The 18,249-nt window shown below is 38.1% G+C and overlaps 1 protein-coding gene across 1 annotated transcript in view; it reads left to right on the top strand.

Annotated features, from left to right (window-relative positions):
- mnat1 (MNAT1 component of CDK activating kinase) overlaps positions 1–18,249 on the top strand; it is a 182,401-nt gene that overhangs the window by 29,614 nt on the left and 134,538 nt on the right. The window contains exon 4 of the mRNA XM_072568372.1: positions 3,122–3,225. Coding sequence (XP_072424473.1) covers positions 3,122–3,225 — 104 coding nt within the window. The remainder of the gene's footprint in view (positions 1–3,121; positions 3,226–18,249) is intronic.

Below are 18,249 nucleotides of genomic sequence, written 5' to 3'. Positions count from 1 at the left end.
CAATTCAATTTCAGTTCTGAAGAAGGGTCAGTGGACCCAAAACATTTAACTCTACTTTCTTTCCACAGATGCTGCTAGAACTGCTGAGATTTTCCAGAAATTTCTGTTTTCATTTCAGATTTCCAGCATTCACAGTTCTTTTGATTTTTTTTTGTCAGTTATTTAGCCACTTCACTGTTGGAACCTATGACTTGCAGCCAAATGTAAGGTTTCAGCTGTGTGCTTTAGACAAGAGTTTCATATACCAAAACTAGATTGACAAGCTAAAATGCAGTCTGCCAGGTGTTGTTTTGATTGTTTAAGGTATTTTGACACACTGTCATGTGGCTAAAGATAATGTGGTTCTAGAAGAGATCCACCTGTGTTGATCTTATGGAGTCACCCACTTGACTCTTTCTTACAATGTAGATTTTGGCTGGCTCCCAAGTAAATTGACCATCACTTTGTTCCATAGCAGTGTGAGTTCTCAGCAAAATTACTTGACTGTATGTGAATGGAAATGTTAACATCCAATGCATCAAAGGAAGCAAAATATGTGCTTCAGTAACAGTGAAACAAAATGTAATTGCTAAATGAACTAAGGCACTTTTTTTTAGGGGTTTAAAATAAAAGCACATGTAGTTCAAATATTTATTTGACTGTATTCTGTTTGTTTTCTATGGATTAGTCTATTTTATGCCATAGAAACAGCCTTAAAATGTAAGACAGTAAGACATAGGAGCAGAAGTAAGTAATGCTCGACCATTCAATGAGATCATGGCAAATGTAATAATACTCAACTCTGCTTTACTGCTGTTTTGCCCTAATGCTTGATTTCCAAACTGATAAAAAATCTAATTGTCTTAGCTTTGAATACACTTAATGATTCAGTCTGAACAACCCTCTGGTATAGAATTCCACAGATTCACAACCATCTGAGAGAAGAAATTCCTTCTCACCTGTGCCTTAAATATGTGACCTCTTATTCTGAGATTAAGCCCTCTGGTCCTAGACTATCCCACAATGTGAAACCAGTCTTTCCACATCTACCCTGTCAAGTACAGGGCAACCTCAATTATCTGAACTTCGATTATCTGAACAAGATCTCAAGATTCTGATGGTTGGGTAAACTGTATTATCTGAATATTCGATTATCTGCAAAAAATACTCCCCGCCCGTGTTGTTCGGATAATTGAAGTTGCCATGTACATTGCAATAAGGTTGACATTTCAATGACTACAGTCCATCCATACCTGATATCAGTCTAGTGAACCTTCTGTTGATTCAATCCAATACAAGTATATCTTTCATTAGATAAGAGTGTTACCACATAAGGTAAGGGTCTTATCTTTTGCAACCAAAAGTGTTCAGTATATCAGCTATAAGCTGACTAGTGTCTTGTACAGTTTTAGCAAAAATTCGTTCTTTTATACTCCATTCCCTTTAAAATAAAGGGCAGTATTGCATTTGCCTTCTTGATTATCTGCTATACTTGAATGCTAGCTTTTTGTGATTCATGGATCAGGACTTCCAAATCCAAATATTCTGTAACTTCCTGCAGTTTTTCTCGATTTAAGTAATATTCAGCTTCTCTATTCATGCTGCCAAACTTCATAACCTCACATTTTTCAATATTCCATCTGCCAAGTTTTGCCCACTCACTCATCCTGTCTGTATCCCTCTGCAGAGTCGTTGCCTGACCACCAATTTGCGGGTGGCACGGTGGCACAGTGGTTAGCACTGCTGCCTCACAGCGCCGGAGACTCGGGTTCAATTCCCGCCTCAGGGGACTGACTGTGTGGAGTTTGCACGTTCTCCCCGTGTCTGCATGGGTTTCCTCCGGGTGCTCTGGTTTCCTCCCACAGTCCAAAAATGTGCAGGTCAGGTGAATTGGCCATGCTAAATTGCCCATAGTGTTAGGTAAGGGGTAAATGTAGGGGTATGGGTGGGTTGTGCTTCGGCGGGTCGGTGTGGACTTGTTGGGCTGAAGGGCCTGTTTCCACACTGTAATGTAATCTAATCTATTTTTGTCGAGGCAAAAGTGAGGACTGCAGATGCTGGAGATGAGAGTCAAGGTTAGAGTGGTGTTGGAAAAGCACAGCAGGTCAGGCAGCATCCGAGGAGCAGGAAAATCAATGTTCCTGATGAAGGGCTCCTGCCTGAAGTCGATTTTCCTGCTCCTCGGATGTTGCCTGACCTGCTGTGTATTTCCAGCACCACTCTAATCTTGCACCTATTTTTGTGTCATCTGTTATAATATATTTACTTTCCTCATTCAAATCATCAACATATACTGTAAATAATTGTGAGCCCAGTGCTCCATTATTTACAGCTTGCTGGCCTGAAAATGCACCCCTCTCCCACTTATTCTGGCTGTCTTCTGTTAGCTAGCCAATTCTCCATCCATGTGAATATCTTACCCCAATCCCATGGGCTCCTATCTTGCCAAGTTGTCTAATGTACCTTGGTCCTATGAAGTATTGAAAACCATGGAATATAATTCTATATGATGCTCCTTGTGACTCAGAACTCAGTTTATGAATTTAAAACTCCCTCTTGAATAGTTTATTTTAATGTATACATTAAGCCACATTATTCTCTAACTTTTATGGAGAACTTGGTTGAAAATGTAGCATCATTTCAATTTGATTTTTGGTGATTTATCTTGTTTCCTGAAATTGTTGCCTTATACATAAATGAATGCTGAAAGCTTTAGAAAATTGTATTATGCAAGGAAATAAGATGGTTATTGAGGAGATAAGGGTTCAATTGAAATTGGGTGAAGTTTCAAATTTAATATTGCAATTTAAAGTATTGCATGCAAATTGCAGTAACATGCAAGTGTGACTGAAACCACGGATGATATAATTCGAAGAGCGCTAATGTAACTTTTCTTACCTATCAAAATTGCTTTACATAGTAAGGCATGAATACAATTTAAGAAGAATTACATGTCATACCATGTAATCAAAACAATGGCTATAGTTTGAGTAGTCATTGAAATATGGTAAAGTAAATTTGTATTGCAGTCAATTAAGTTGAAAAATATAAACAGTTAATTCAGAATCTGAAATTTGCAATTTGGGGGACAAGTGATATTGGATAATAGTTCAACTTAGTGTATTATGATTTCTTTTTACAGTGAATAATTTGACCAACAATATTGATGTAGAGAACACCAAAAGAAAAATGGAGCAGTACCAGAAGGACAATAAAGATATTATTTACAGAAACAAACTAAAACTGGTCAGTCAGTTGATCTTAATTTAAAATTCCTTTCTTCATGGCCTTTGCTTAATTGTATACTTAGTTTTGTGAATGGAGTCCCTATTACTTGTAGCTAACTCATTTGCGTCAACACAAATTGCTTGCTATATGCAATCGGCAACATAATGCTTAAAAAAAATTTAAAAGTATTTCCTTTTCAATGCATCCTTTTTTTTGTTAGAAGTCTTCTTTCTAGTGGGTTTGTTTATTAACTTTTGAACCATACTGTGAATATCTTTGACAAGGAACTGCAACATTGGATTAATGTTTCAAGTCTGATGTGACTCACTCAAAACGTTAACTCAGCTTGTATTGGCACGTGTGCTGCCAGATCTGCTGAATTTCTCTGTCATTTTCTGTGTGTGTTTCAGATTTCAGCATCCACAGCATTTTGCTTTTATTGTCTGAGACAACTGTGATTTGTAAAGATTTAGCCTAACTTCTTTTTACGTTCAAACCCAAAGTGTTCCATATTATAAAAAAAGAAAATGGATGTCACTTATTACTGTCACACCTGACATTTATTTTAAAATACCCATTTCCTAGATGCATTTCCAGTTTTATTCCCGAATTCCTGATTCCACATGATTTTGTAAACACCAGGTTATAGTTCAACAGGTTTAATTGGAAGTGCTTGCAGAGTTGTACTGCATGAATCCATTTAAGACTCTGTAATTTGATTCCCTACACCCCGCACATTGTTAATGAATATAATTAATAGAAGAGAACAGGTTCTTATCATTGGAGCATCTCGCTGTGATCAAAATTAGTCAACTGCACTTAAACCACCCATCGTTTACAACAAGTAGGTAATTTGTTATCCATCTTGCCATTTAATTCTTCACCCAAAGACTTAATTACTATCAACAATTCTTCAAGAGGCATTTATCAATAATATTTCAGAAATCCAAATTGATGGTCCATTATAGATAAGATGTGGAGGTGCTGGTGCTGGACTGGGGTGGATAAAGCTTAAACTTAAAAAAAAGGTTATAGTCCAACAGGTTTATTTGGAAGTACTAGCTTTCAGAGCACTGCTCCTTCATCAGGTAACTGTGGAGCATGAGCATAAGACACAGTCTTTATAGCAAAAGATCACAGTGTCATGTAACTGAAACAATATATTGAACAAATCTGGATCAATTTCAGTCTTTCATCTTTTTAGAATGGGTTGCAGGTTTCAGTTCATTAATATGTAAATCCCAGAACTTCTTTTAATTAACATTCAAGTCACTCGAGAATGTGACTTGAAAGAAGTTCTGGGATTTATATATTAATAAACTGAAAGCTGCAATCCATTCTAAAAAGATGAAAGATTTAACAGCGATCTAGGTTTGTTCAATGTATCATTTCAGTTGCATGACACTGTGATCTTTTGCTTTAAGTTCTGCCTCTTATGATCCTGCTCCACAGCTACCTGATGAAGCAGCAGTGCTCAGAAAGCTAGTACTTCCAAATAAACCTGTTTGTCTATACCTGGTATTGTGAGATTTCTAACATAATAGATAACTCGCTGTTAATGAATCATTTTGATCAACTGGATTAGATTTATTCTACTTCATTTGGGTACATCATCTATTTCACTTCATTCTGTTTCATTTATGCTATTTCAGTATACCATTTCAGACTTACAGATGGTCATTTGTAGCACTACTAAAAATGTCTTCTATGAACTTTCCCAACATCGAGACTAGTGGTTAATGGTTTTCAGTTGTGAAGTGAACTAATTTATTTTGTAAGAACTGTGCTTTTTTTCTTTTTATGTCTTTAAATTTTGTGGCCTGCAAGGAGAAAGAACTGTTTTTTGAAAAGCAAAGGCATTGACCAGAATGGCTGCTTAATTTCACAACACTGAATTAGATACCTATGGTGAACTATTGTATTTTTTTGTGTGGCTATGGATTCTTGCATTGCACAGACGATCAGGAATGGAAGAGTTGAAGCTGATTGTTTCTGAGTGAACTGGAAATAAGTTACAAACACAAACACAGAGAACAAGAAGCAGGATGTGTTCTGCTGTTCTCTCCAGCAGAAGCTACATGTTCTCTGCAGTAGCACAAAACGGGTGATTTGGAGATGCTGGTGTTGGATTGGTGTGATTTTTAACTTTGTACACCCAACACTAGGTTATAATCTAACAGGTTTAATTGGAAGTGCTTGCAGAGTTACATTGTACTGCATGAATCCATGTAAGACTCTGTAAACTCACTTTTTAGATTAGAATCAGTCTAAACATTATGGCACAGACAGGGAACACAGGTGGCTAACATCTTCAACATATTATCTGGCTGACACCAAATGTTATGGTTAACCTGAGAATGTAACTTTTTAAAAAAAGTTTTGTGATTTGCATATGAAAGAAGTGAAACTCATGATCATTCTTACAGATGAAAGACTCAACAAACAATCAAGGTATTTTTTAATGTATAATTTCAGTTACATCACACTGTAAACTTTTGCTATAAATTCTGTGTCTTACGATTGTGTCCTCCACAACCACCTGATGAAGGAGTGGCGCTCCAAAAGCTAGTGCTTCCAATTAAACCTGTTGGACTATAACCTGATGTTGTGTGATTTTTAACTTTAAACTTGTAGAAACCCAGTTACCTTTTCTGCAGCCATTGCTATGAGCTGTTTCTTTTGAATGGATAAATCAAAGACATTTTCCAAATGAATCAGTCGCTCTGTACTTCTTACAAATCTATGGATGCTTAGAGTCATAGAGATGTACAGCGCGAAATAGACCCTCGTTGTCCAACTCATTCAGGCCAACCAGATATCCCAACCCAATCTAGCCCCACCTGCCAGCACCCAGCCCATATCCATCCAAACCCTTCCTATTCATAGACCTATCCATTCATAAACCCTTTTAAATGTTGCAATTGTAACAGCGTCTACTACTTTCTCTGGTAGTTTGTTCCATACACGTACCACCCTCTATGTGAAAATGTTGCCCCTTAGGTCTCTTTTATATCTTTCCCCTCTCACCCTAAACCTATGCCCTCTAGTTCTGGTCTCCCCCACCCCAAGGAAAATACCTTATCTACTTATCCTATCATGCTTCCAGAGAAAGTTAACTGATCACCAAAGGCCTGGGACTAGCCAAAAACTAGTTATTTCAACATCGGAATCAGGAAGCAAAGATCACTGAGTTGAGTTTTCAGCTTTTCTCTATCTCCGTCAAATATCTATATTTGTGTGTATGTATAAGAGATAATTTATAAGGGGATTAGAGGTTTAATTAGTCATGTTATATGCCAATAATTTAAATCTTTTTGCTTTTAGCTGTAGTCTAATTAGATATAATGATTCTTGGTTAGCACAGAGACCTGTTCCATGCTTTCTATCAACTTTGGTCTAACAGTCAGGTTAATTGGGATGCTGTGCATACCAGTAAAAAAAGAAGTTAACACTTGGCTCAACTGTGTGGATAATAGGTCTTCATTTACAGCACTCTACCCCAGTCTGTTGTAACAATGGAATCAGACTTTTATCCAATGTCTGATGTTTAGCTCAATTCCTATTGATATCCGGGTATTTCACAAGAGTTATACCCTAATGCAGATTAAATCTGACTGTGCTTTTTATTTAAAAATATAACATAGCCCTTTCCTTTAAGATCTGCTATTCCCCCGTCATCGTTTGCTATAAAAAGAAATAGAATTTTTAGATCACTTTCCACATTCTTAAGATGCCTAGTTAAACTATGTGATTTAAAAAAAAAATGCAGTCACTGTTTTGTTTGAAGTTATTCAGATTAAATACAGAGGGACCTTAATTATCTGAAGGACATGGGCAGGGAGTATTTTGTTTGGTTAATCGAATTCCAGATAATCGAATACCAGATAACATAGTTTAGCCAAGCATCGTGACCTTTCGATCTTGCAGGATAATCTGATATTTGGATAATCGAATGCGGATAATTGAGGTTCCTCTGCACATATATTCTAGAATGTGTTTGAGCACCCCATTAAACTGCAATTGCTTAGTTTTATTGTTTTTCATATGATCTACAGGCTCATATGAAACCATGGTTTGTGGTTGTGCTTCGGGAAAGATGTCTTTTTTGAAAAACATTTTTAATGGATGAAGTGATCATAGTATCATAGCAAGCATTTGAATGGATAACACTACAAATATAGTAGGGTTTGGATGTATCCCCTTCATCACAAATAAAAACTCGAAGTATAAGAAAATAATTTTAATTTTCTGATCAAAATGAAGTGCAAGAGAGAACAACATTTAAAAACTAAAAACAGATCTAATCTTCTCATTTCAGTCACCCATTTTCATTTCCCATTAGCTTTAAAAGAAAATTATTTTCAGGTCATTTAACCTGTCATAATCATTTTGATTTTGAGTGTTGATGATGACATTGAAACCAATAGAAAGGAATATTGGATAAAATATCTAACAGACATTACCTGCAAGATTGTACCATTTAGCTTTTGAAACATATGTTACAATTTATATCTCTTGACTTTCATTTACCCAACACTCTGTTTAATAGTTGCAAGATGATAGAGGGGAATGTAAATATTATAAAATTAGGAATGCACAACACCAGGTTATAGTCCAACAGGTTTATTTGGAAGCACTAGCTTTTGGAACGCTGCTCCTTCATCATGTGATTGTGGAGTATAAGATCATAAGACAGAATTTATAGCAAAAGATTACAGTGTTATGCAACTATTCTTTTAGATTTGGTTGCAGGTTTTGGTTCATTAATATGTAAATCCCAAAATTACTTTTAAGTCATCTTCTCAGGATAACTTAAGGTTTTATAACAAAAGGTGACATCTCAATTCAGACAATGCATTAAAGATGTGAGGTCAGAGTCTGTCTGTATCCCAATCTGGAGTCAGACTGGTTCTATTTCCAAAGTGGAATTTAAAAGATATGCGATGTATTGACTGCCTGCAGATTGTATATTTTTCAAGCAAAATAGAATGCATTTGCAAATATAATTCTGCAAATACAAATATTGTAGTCATGATTTGGAGATGCCGGTGTTGGACTGGGGTGTACAAAGTTAAAAATCACACAACACCAGGTTATACTCCAACAGGTTTAATTGGAAGCACACTAGCTTTCGGAGTGATGCTCCTTCTTCAGGTGATTGTGAATGAGCATCGCTCCGAAAGCTAGTGTGCTTCCAATTAAACCTGTTGGACTATAACCTGGTGTTGTGTGATTTTAAACAAATATTGTAAGGTACGTGACAATTGGGAAAGCTAGAAAGTTTGAAAAGTTGGCGGGAAATTTTTTAATCATGGATGACAATGGTTTATTTGAGAGAAATGGCTTCATTTTGATCTTGCAAGATCTAGAATTTGTTTTTGTCAAGATCAGTAACAGTAAAGGTCAGAAGTTGCTACTATGGTTGGTGTATAATTTGTCAACAGGAGTCACATTGTAGGATGGGGGAAAACAGGAAAAAATAATGGGGCTTGTGAGAAATGTATGGTGATAGTCATGGATGATTTTAATTGACAAAAATTGAATGAATCAGATTGACATAAGTAGTCTGGGGGGATGAGCTTATGGAGTATTTTGAGGGCAATTTTAAAAATAATTCATTCATGGGATGAGGGTGTCACTGGCTAAGCTAGTACTTATTGCCAATCCCTAATTGTCCTGAGGGCATATAAGAGTCAACCACATTGCTGTACAAAGTTAAAAATCACACAACACCAGTTATAGTCCAACAGGTTTAATTGGAAGCACACTGGCTCCAAAACATTGCTGTAGGTCTATAGTCATGTGTGCCAGACTATGGGCAGTTTTCTTCCCTAAATGAGTTCATGGATTCGAACCCGGATCCCAGAACATAATCCAGTGATTTAGGTTAACAATCCAGCGATAAACTCATTAGGCCATTGCCTCCCCTCTGAGCAGCATGTTCTAGAGCAAGCTATGTATCTGATAGTGTTCATATGGGATGGGCAATAAATGTTGGCTCAGCCAGCAAGACCACAAGCCTGAACGAAGACAAAAAACACAGATATAATTAATAACCTCATAATAAAGGCACCCCTCAATAGCAGTGATTATAATATGATTGAGTATCAAATTCAGTTTGAGAGTGAAGAGTGGATCTAACATTAGTCTTTAAAACATAAATAGAGGCAATTATGAGTGCATAAAAGCAGAGCTGTAAAAAGAAATTAGGAAATAAGATTAGGGATTGGTCAGTAGAGTTGCAGTGGCAGGAGATATTTCAGAATAATCAGAGAAGTTACATTCTGGTGTAAAGAAAGACTGTAAGGGATGGTTACACAGAGTATGACTGCTAGTAAGTTAAAGATGATATTGAATTGAAGCAAAATTATAATTCTACAAAGATGAGTGGCAAGTCAGAAAATTGGGTAGAAGATAAAGAAAAAGCAACAAGTGAGTAAAAGGTTAATAAGGAAGGAGAAATAGAATATAATAGAAAGTTAGCTAGAAATATAAAATCAGTTGGTCAGGATTTCTACAGGTATTTAAAAAGATAATGAAAAGTAAAGTGAGTGTTGGTCCTCTAGAGAGAGTGAATCTGGTGAATCAATAATGGAAGATAAGGAAATGGCAATGAATTGAATAGATATTTTGCTTCTGTCTTTCACTGTCACTATAGAGAATACAAATAATCTCCCAGAAAGAAGTATGTATCAGGATGTAAAAGGAAGGGTGAAACTTAAAATAAATGAAGTTGTTTAAGTGAGCTCCCTCCCCTTTGGCAGTGTGGGTGTACCTAAACTGAATGGACTGCAGTGGTTCAAAGGGCAACTCTCCACCACCATCTCAAGGGCAACTGGGGTTGGCAATAAATACTGAGCCAGCAAGCAACATGTGCATTTCATGAATGAATTTTTAAAATTTCATTAATCAGTGAAAATGTACTGAGAAAATTATTTGAAACCAGAAGCAGACAATTCCCTAGGTCCTGATGAACTTCAACCTTTGGTCTTAAAAGAAATGCCTCCTCAAATAGTAGTTGTATTGGTTTTAATCTTCACAGATTCCCTAGATTCTGGAAAGGTCCCTTCAGATTGAAAAATAGAGAATGTGATTCCTGTATTCGAGAAAACAGGGGTGGAAACAGAACTCTGGAAGCTACAGGTCAGTTAACTTAACATAAATCAGGGGAAAATACTGGGATCCTCTATTTAGAATGTGGCAGACTACTTAGAGTAACTCAGTACAATTGGACAGAATCAACATGGCTTTGTGAAAAGGAAATTATGGTTGACTGATTTATTGAAATAGTTTTGAGAAAGTAACAAGCAACATGGTTAAAAGGGAACACATGGATCTGCTGTATTTAAATTTCAAGACGCCATTTGACAAATTGTCACATCAAAGGTTGCTATTCAGACTAAGTGTTTTTATGTTTATGAATGGAACGAGGCTAGAAGATTGGTAAGCTAACATGAGATTGAAAGTCAGCATAAACGCATCACTTTTGCATTGGCAAAATGTGATGAGCAGAGTGCAAAGCTTACCAGTGCTGGGGCTCAACCATTTAAAATCTACATTAATGACTTGGATGAAAGAACCAAATGAAGAGGACATAAGATGTCCAGTAGGAATATTGAAACATTGTTCAAGCATGTGGGAAAAATGAGATGTTGCAGGAAGAATAGTAAAATAGTCATTATTTTCTTCAGGAAAGACTACAGAACTCTGAGGTACAAAGGAATCTGGGTGTCCAGTTACTTGAGTTTCTTGGGTTTACTACATCAAGTGATTTGGAAGGCAAATGAAGAACTATTGTTTATTGTAGTAAAAATGGAATATAAATGTATAATGTTATCTGACAGTTGTACAGGACATTGTCAAGACATTGTAGTTGTGTCCACATCCACCACTTTCTCACAAAGTTCATTCCACATGCAAACTGCTCTGTGTAAAAAAAAAATTGCCCCTCATATCTTTTTTTAAATCACTATTGTCTCACCTTAAAAATGTGCTCTTTAGTCTTAAAATCTACCATCCTAGGGAAAAGCCAACTATCATTAACCTTATTTATACTCTCATTCTTCTATAAGGTCGCCTCTCAACCTCCAACGCTCCAGTGAAAATAATCCCAGCCTTTTTCTATAAGTCAAACTTTCCATACCCAGCAACATCGTGGTAAATCTGTTCTGAACCCACACCGACTTAATATCATTCCTGTAACTTGTACAGTTTTGGTTTCCTGACTTAAGAAAGGATATAAATATTTCAGAAGAAGTTCAACTGATACCTAGAATTAGGATTTATTTTATGAAGCAAGGTTGGACAGATTAGGCCTGTATCAATCAGAGTTTAGAAGAATAAAAAGTGATGTTATTGGGACATAAAAGATCCTGTGAAGTGTTGACAGGTGGATGCTGAAAGGATGTTTGCCCTTGTGGTAGAGACTAAACCAGAAGAAATAAGGGGCCTTTCATTTAAGACCAATGAGAAATTCCTTCTGAGGGTTGAGGATTTCTGTAACTCTCTTTCCCCCCAACCCAGAGAGTGACCAAGGCAGAGTTATTTTATACTTTCAAGGCAGAGCTATATGGAATCCTGACTAATCAAAGAGTCAAAACTGAGGCCACAATCAGGTCAGCCATGACTTACTGAATGTTGGAGCAGACTCCAGGGCTGAATGCCTCTTCATACTCCCAATTTGTATGGTCATTTGTCACATTTGTAAAAAGTTTGTTTATTTTCCTGATCTAATGAAAGGTAGAAGAGAAACTATGTACCTGACTTGTTTCTCTTTTCCAATGCTGACAATGTATGCTTGTTTGGAGAATTTCCCGTTCTTTTTTGTAACATTGGCAAGCACAAGACTTCATAATTAATAATATCCACATTCTCAACATTGATTTAAACCCTTTGAACAACGTAGCAGAATCTTGATGGTAAAGTAATTGCATCTTTCTTAAAATAATTATTTTATGGGATGTGAATGTTGCTGGCTAGGCAAATAGGCACAATCCAGTTAGGTTTTCCTTGTAACTTTTTAGATAATGTTGTTAAGATTTACTGAGCTATTTTCCACACCCTGTCTCTTTTTCTACTAGCCTAAAGCTATTTACGTTGTAATCTCACACAGTTTATTTCCTTTCTTTACATAGTCCTGTAATTGTCCACTTAGCAGCTCCTATTTCTAATTTATCTAAACTAATTAAATTAATTGCATTTAGTTTCTCTATTATTTGCACTATCCACTACAATTGGTTTCCTTTCCAAGTACAAATTTATATATATGGATGTATTTATGTAATCTATTCAACTGTGACTGTAGCACTTTTTTTGTGCTGTTCCATTATTAACTCCTTGTCAGTGCAGTTCCATGTACAACTATTCTTTCCTAAGCTTTACCAATGTAACTAATTTTCAATCCAGCTGAGAACTTTGTGTGTTATTCCACGTTCACATGGACATTGGTTAGATGGCAAGACAGTAAAAGCTTGGCTGATCTCCTAAATTTACCACAATAACAGATTTTGTGTCAATGTGTTCTATAATTTTCTGATTATGAGCTCCCTCCATAAGTCATTAAGAAGTATCAAAAACTCAAGATGAGCTGTTTCCTCTTGATTTTACTATTTCAATGCCCTTTTTGCTAGTCTCCCACATTGTATGCTTTCTAAACTTGAAGTTATCCAAAACTTAATCTCCTCCTGCCTCTGATACCTCTGAGACACTGGTGCTACTCTCCTTCTGGCCTCTTGCACTTACCCAATCACAATTGTACCATCATTGGTGACCATGTTTCAAGTTGCCTAGAGTTCAAGTTTTGGAAAGTCTCCCTGCTTTCTTCTCTCTGTCTTGCTTTCCTCCATGAAAACACGTCTTGAAACCTACTTCTTTGACAGTGCATTCAGACATCTGACCTAAGGTCTGCTTGGTGACATATTTTGTAACTTTCCTGTGAATCTTTTGGTATCTTTCGTGAATACATTAAAGGCACTATATAATATCAAGAGGAAAGGGCTGATGAAGGGCTTTTGCCCGAAACACCGACTCTCCTGCCCCTCGGATGCTGCCTGACCTGCTGAGCTTTTCCAGCAGCACACACTCGACTCTAATCTCTAGCGTCTGTAGTCCTCACTTTCACACTATATAAAGTGTTGAGTATTTTAAAATCCTGCCAGAAATCTAACCTAAATTGCAGATTGTTTTTAAAATTCTAATATCTCTCAATGTTATAGAGTTTATGAAGTATTTCTGTGATTATTTTTATTTTATTTTCATTCTAGGTATTTTCTCAAGTTAAACTTGTGCACAAATGTGCATAATTTAATCATCATAAAATTTCAGCATACATTATGCCTTAATGAAGGAAAAATTGCTCTCTTTTTCTATAATTATTGTTATGGATGCTGTTTTATTAAAATATATAAACTATCATGTGTGGGAGTAATTACTGTACTTTCAGTTAAAAATATAAAATTACTTCATAAAATATTTTAGAACAGTTATTAACATGTGCTTTTTTGGAGCTGGTCTAAACTCAATGCTTGGTGTAGTACTGAGCCATGCAATTCAATAATGCTATATGTTTGCATTCTGGTGATCTGTCAGAGTTAACTAGTCTTGTATCTTAAAGTAATGGAGGGAAAAAAAACTACAATCTTGCACATAAATCACTATTGAGTTATGCTTGTTGAATGTGTATCAAGCGTAGATGCTGGGTGTGAATTGATTCTCGCATGAAGATTAGATACTTAAGAAAATAGACTCCTAGAACATTACAGCGCAGTACTGGCCCTTTGGCCCTCAATGTTGAGCTAACCTGTGGAACCAATCTGAAGCCTATCAATCCTACACTATTCCAGTTTCATCCGGATGTTTGTCCAATGACCATTTAAATGCTCTTAAAGTTGGCGAGACTAATACTGTTACAGGCAGGGCGTTCCACACCCCTACTACTCTCTGAGTAAAGAAGCTATCTCTGACATCTGTCCTTTATCTATTACCGCTCAATTTAAAGCTATGTCCCGTCATGCTAGCCATCACCATCTGAGGAAAAAGTCTCTCGCTGTCCACTCTATCCAAACCTCTCATTATCTTATATGTCCCAATTAGGTCACTTCTCAACCATCTTCTCTCTAACAAAAACAGCCTCAAGTCCCTCAGCCTTTCCTCATAAGACCTTCACTCCATATCAGGTAACATCCTAGTAAGTAACCTCTGAACCTTTTCCAGAGCTTCCACATGCTTCCTATGATGCGGTGACCAGAACGATACGCAATGCTCCAATTGCGGCCGCAGCAAAATTTTGTACAGCTGCAACATGACCTCATGGCTTTGAAACTCAATCCCTTTACCAATAAAAGCTAACACACTGTATGCCATCTTAACCCTATCAACCTGGGTGGCAACTTTCAGGGATACTGAGATCTCTCTACTCATCCACACTACCAGGAATCTTACCATGAGCCCAGTATTCTTTATTCCTTGTGCTCCGTCCAAAATAAATCACCTCACAGTTTTCCACTTTAAACTCCATTTGCCACCTCTCAACCCAGCTCTGCAGCTTATCTATGTCCCTCTGTAACCTGCAATATCCTTCGGCACTATCCATAACTCCACTGACCTTAGTGTCATCCTCAAATTTATTAACCCATCCGTCTATACCCTCAACCAGGTTATTTATAAAAATGACAACAGCAGTGCCCCCAAAACAGATCCTTGTGGTACACCACAAGTAACTGAACTCCAGGATGAACTTTTCCCATCAACCACCACCCTCTGTCTTCTTGCAGCTAGCCAATTTCTGATCCAAACTGCTAAATCACCCTCAATCCCATGCCTCCGTATTTTGTGCAAAAACCTAATAGGGAATCTTATCAAACACCTTGCTGAAATCTATATATACCACATCAACCGCTTTCCCCTCATCCACCTGTTTGGTCACCTTCTCAAAGAACTCAATGAGGTTTGTGAGGCACAACCTATCCTTCACAAAACCGTGTTGACTATCCCTGATCAACTTATTCCTCTCTAGATGATTGTAAGTTCTACATCTTTTCCAACACTTTACCCCTACTGAGTAAGTTGGTCTACAATTACCAGGCTTGTCTGTCCTCCCCTTCTTGAACAAGGGGAAAACATTTGCTATCCTCCAGCCTTCTGGCACGATGCCTGTAGACAATGATGATATAAAGATCAAAGCCAAAGCCTCTGCAATCTCCTCCCTGGCTTTCCAGAGAAGCATAGGATAAATCCCATTTGGCCCAGGGGCCTTATCTATTGTCACACTTTCCAGAATTGCTAACACCTACTCCTTGTGAATCTCAATCCCTCTAGTCTAGTCGCTTGTCTCTCAGTATTTTCCTTGACTACGTTGTCTTTTTCCAGTGAGAATACTGATGGAAAGTATTCATTTAGCGCTTCTCCTATCTCCTCGGACTCCACACACAACTTCCCACTACTGTCCTTGATTGGCCCTAATCTTACTCTCGTCATTCTTCCTGATATACCTATAGGAAGCTTTAAGGTTTTCCTTGATCCTATCTGCTAACGTCTTCTCATGTCCCCTCCTGGCTCTTCTTAGTTCTCTCTTTCGGTCTTTCCTGGCTAGTTTGTAACTCTCAAGCGCCCTAACTGAGCCTTCACTTCTCAACCTAACATAAGCGGCCTTCTTCCTCTTGACAAGAGATTCAACTTCTCCAGTAAAGCACAGCTCCCTCGTTCAACCACTTCCTCCCTGCCTGACAGGTACATACTTCGCAAGGACACACATTAGCTGTTCCTTGAATATGCTCCACATTTCAATTGTGCCCATATCTTGCAGTTTCCTTCCCCATCCTAAGCATCCTAAAGCTTGCCTGATCACATCATAATTGCTATAACTTTTGCCCTGCGGTATATACCTATCCCATTCCATCGCTAAAGTAAACTTAACCGAATTGTGGTCACTATCACCAAAGTAACTCACATACCTTGAAGTCTAACACCTGGTTGAATTCTTTACCCAGTACCAAATCCAATGTGGCCTTACCTCTTGTTAGCCTACATATTGTGTCAGGGAACCTTCCTGCACGCATTGGACAAAAACTGACCCATCTAAAATATTCGAACTATAGTATTTCCAGTCAATATTTGGAAAGTTAAAGTTCCCCATAACAACTACCCTGTTGCTGTCGCTCCGATCCAGAATCATCTTTTCTATCCTCTCCTCTACCTCTTGTTTGGAGGCCTGTAGGAAACTCCCAATTGGGTAATCGCTCCTTTCCTGTTTCTAACCTTAAATCATCCTACCTTAGTAGACGAGTCCTCAAATGTCCATTCTGCCACCGTAATACTGTTCTTGACTAACAATGCCACACCTCCCCTTCTTTTACCATCTTCTCTGTTCTTTTGAAACATCTACATCCTGGAACCTGCAACAACCATTCCTGTCCCTGTTCTCTCCATGCCTCTGAAGTGGCCACAACATTGAAGCCTCAGGTACCAATCCATGCTGCAAGTTCACCCACCTTATTTGTAGACACACTTCAAACCCAATCTTCCTGCTTGCCAGTGCACCCTTGCGACCTTGAAACCATATTTCTGACCTCACTACTCTCAATCTCCTGGATACTGGAACTACAATTTAGGTTCCCATCCCCCTGCTGAATCAGTTTAAACCCTCTTGAAGAGCATTAGCAAGTTTTCCCCCCATGATATTGGTACCCCTCTGATTCAGGTGTAGATCATCTCGTTTGTAGAGATCTGATCTACCCCAGAATGACCCCCAATTATCCAGGTATCTGAAACCCTCCCTCCTGCACCATTCCTGTAGGTGTATGTTCAACTCTTCTCTCTCCCTATTCTACCTCGCTAGCACCTGGTATGGGTAACAAACCAGAGATAACAACTCTGTTTGTTCTAGCACTAAGTTTCCCCCAGCTCCCTTTCCTTCTTATGTTGTTAGTGCCTATATGGACCACAACTTGGGACTGCTCCCTGCCCCCCCCCGCCAAAGGAACCCGAAAACATGATCAGAGACATCATGAACCCTGGCACCTGGGAGGCAACACACCAACTATGAGTCTCTCTCGTTCCCACAGAACCTCCTGTCTGTCCCCCTAACAATGGAATCTCCAATGACTAATGCTCTGCTCCTCTCCCCTCTTCCCTCTGAGCAGACTCAGAGTCATACAGCATAGAAAGAGACCCTTCTGTCTGACTAGTCCACGCTGACTATATTCCCAAATGAAACGAGTCCCACTTGCCTGTGTTTGGCCCATATCCCTCCAAATGTTTCATATTCATATACTTATCCAGATGTCTTTTAAATGTTGTAACTATTGATCCCTTTATAGATCTTTATAAGTCCCTGAAAGTTGCCACCCAGGTTGATAGGATAGTTACAAAGGCATACAGCGTGTTTTTTTTTATTGATAGAGGGGTTGAATTTCAGAGCCACAAGCTCATGCTCTAAAACTCTGGTGTGGCCGCACTTGGAGTATTGTGTATAGTTCTGGTCACCGCATTATCGGAAGGATGTGGAAGCTTTGGAAAGGGTTCAGAGGCAATTTAGTAGGGTGTTGCTTGATATGGAGGGAAGGCTGAGGGACTTGAGGCTGTTTTTGTTAGAGAGGAGAAGGTTGAGAAGAGACTTAATTCAGACAAAAAAGATAATCAGAGGATTAGATAGGGGGGACAGTGAGAGTCTTTTTCCTCAGATAGTGATGGCTAGCACGAGGGGACATAGCTTTAAATTGAGGGGTGATAGATATAGGACGGATGTCATAGGTAGTTTCTTTAATCAGAGTAGGAGCAGCATGGAACACCCTGCCTGCAACAGTAGTAGACTTGTCAACTTTAAGAGCATTTAAATGGCCATTGGATAAGCATATGCATGAAAATGGAATGATGTAGGATAGATGGGCTTCAGATTAGTTCCACTGGTCGGCGCAATATTGAGGGCCGAAGGGCCTGTACTGCTCTGTAATGTTCAATGTAACCGCATCTGGCAGTTCCTTCCATATACGAACCACCCTTTCTGTAAAAAAAAAAGTAGCCCTTCATGTCCTTTTTAAATCTTTC

The sequence above is a fragment of the Chiloscyllium punctatum genome, chromosome 4, assembly GCF_047496795.1.
Source record: "Chiloscyllium punctatum isolate Juve2018m chromosome 4, sChiPun1.3, whole genome shotgun sequence".
Classification (NCBI taxonomy): Eukaryota; Metazoa; Chordata; class Chondrichthyes; order Orectolobiformes; family Hemiscylliidae; genus Chiloscyllium; species Chiloscyllium punctatum.
This window is presented reverse-complemented; position numbering and strand designations above follow the sequence as displayed.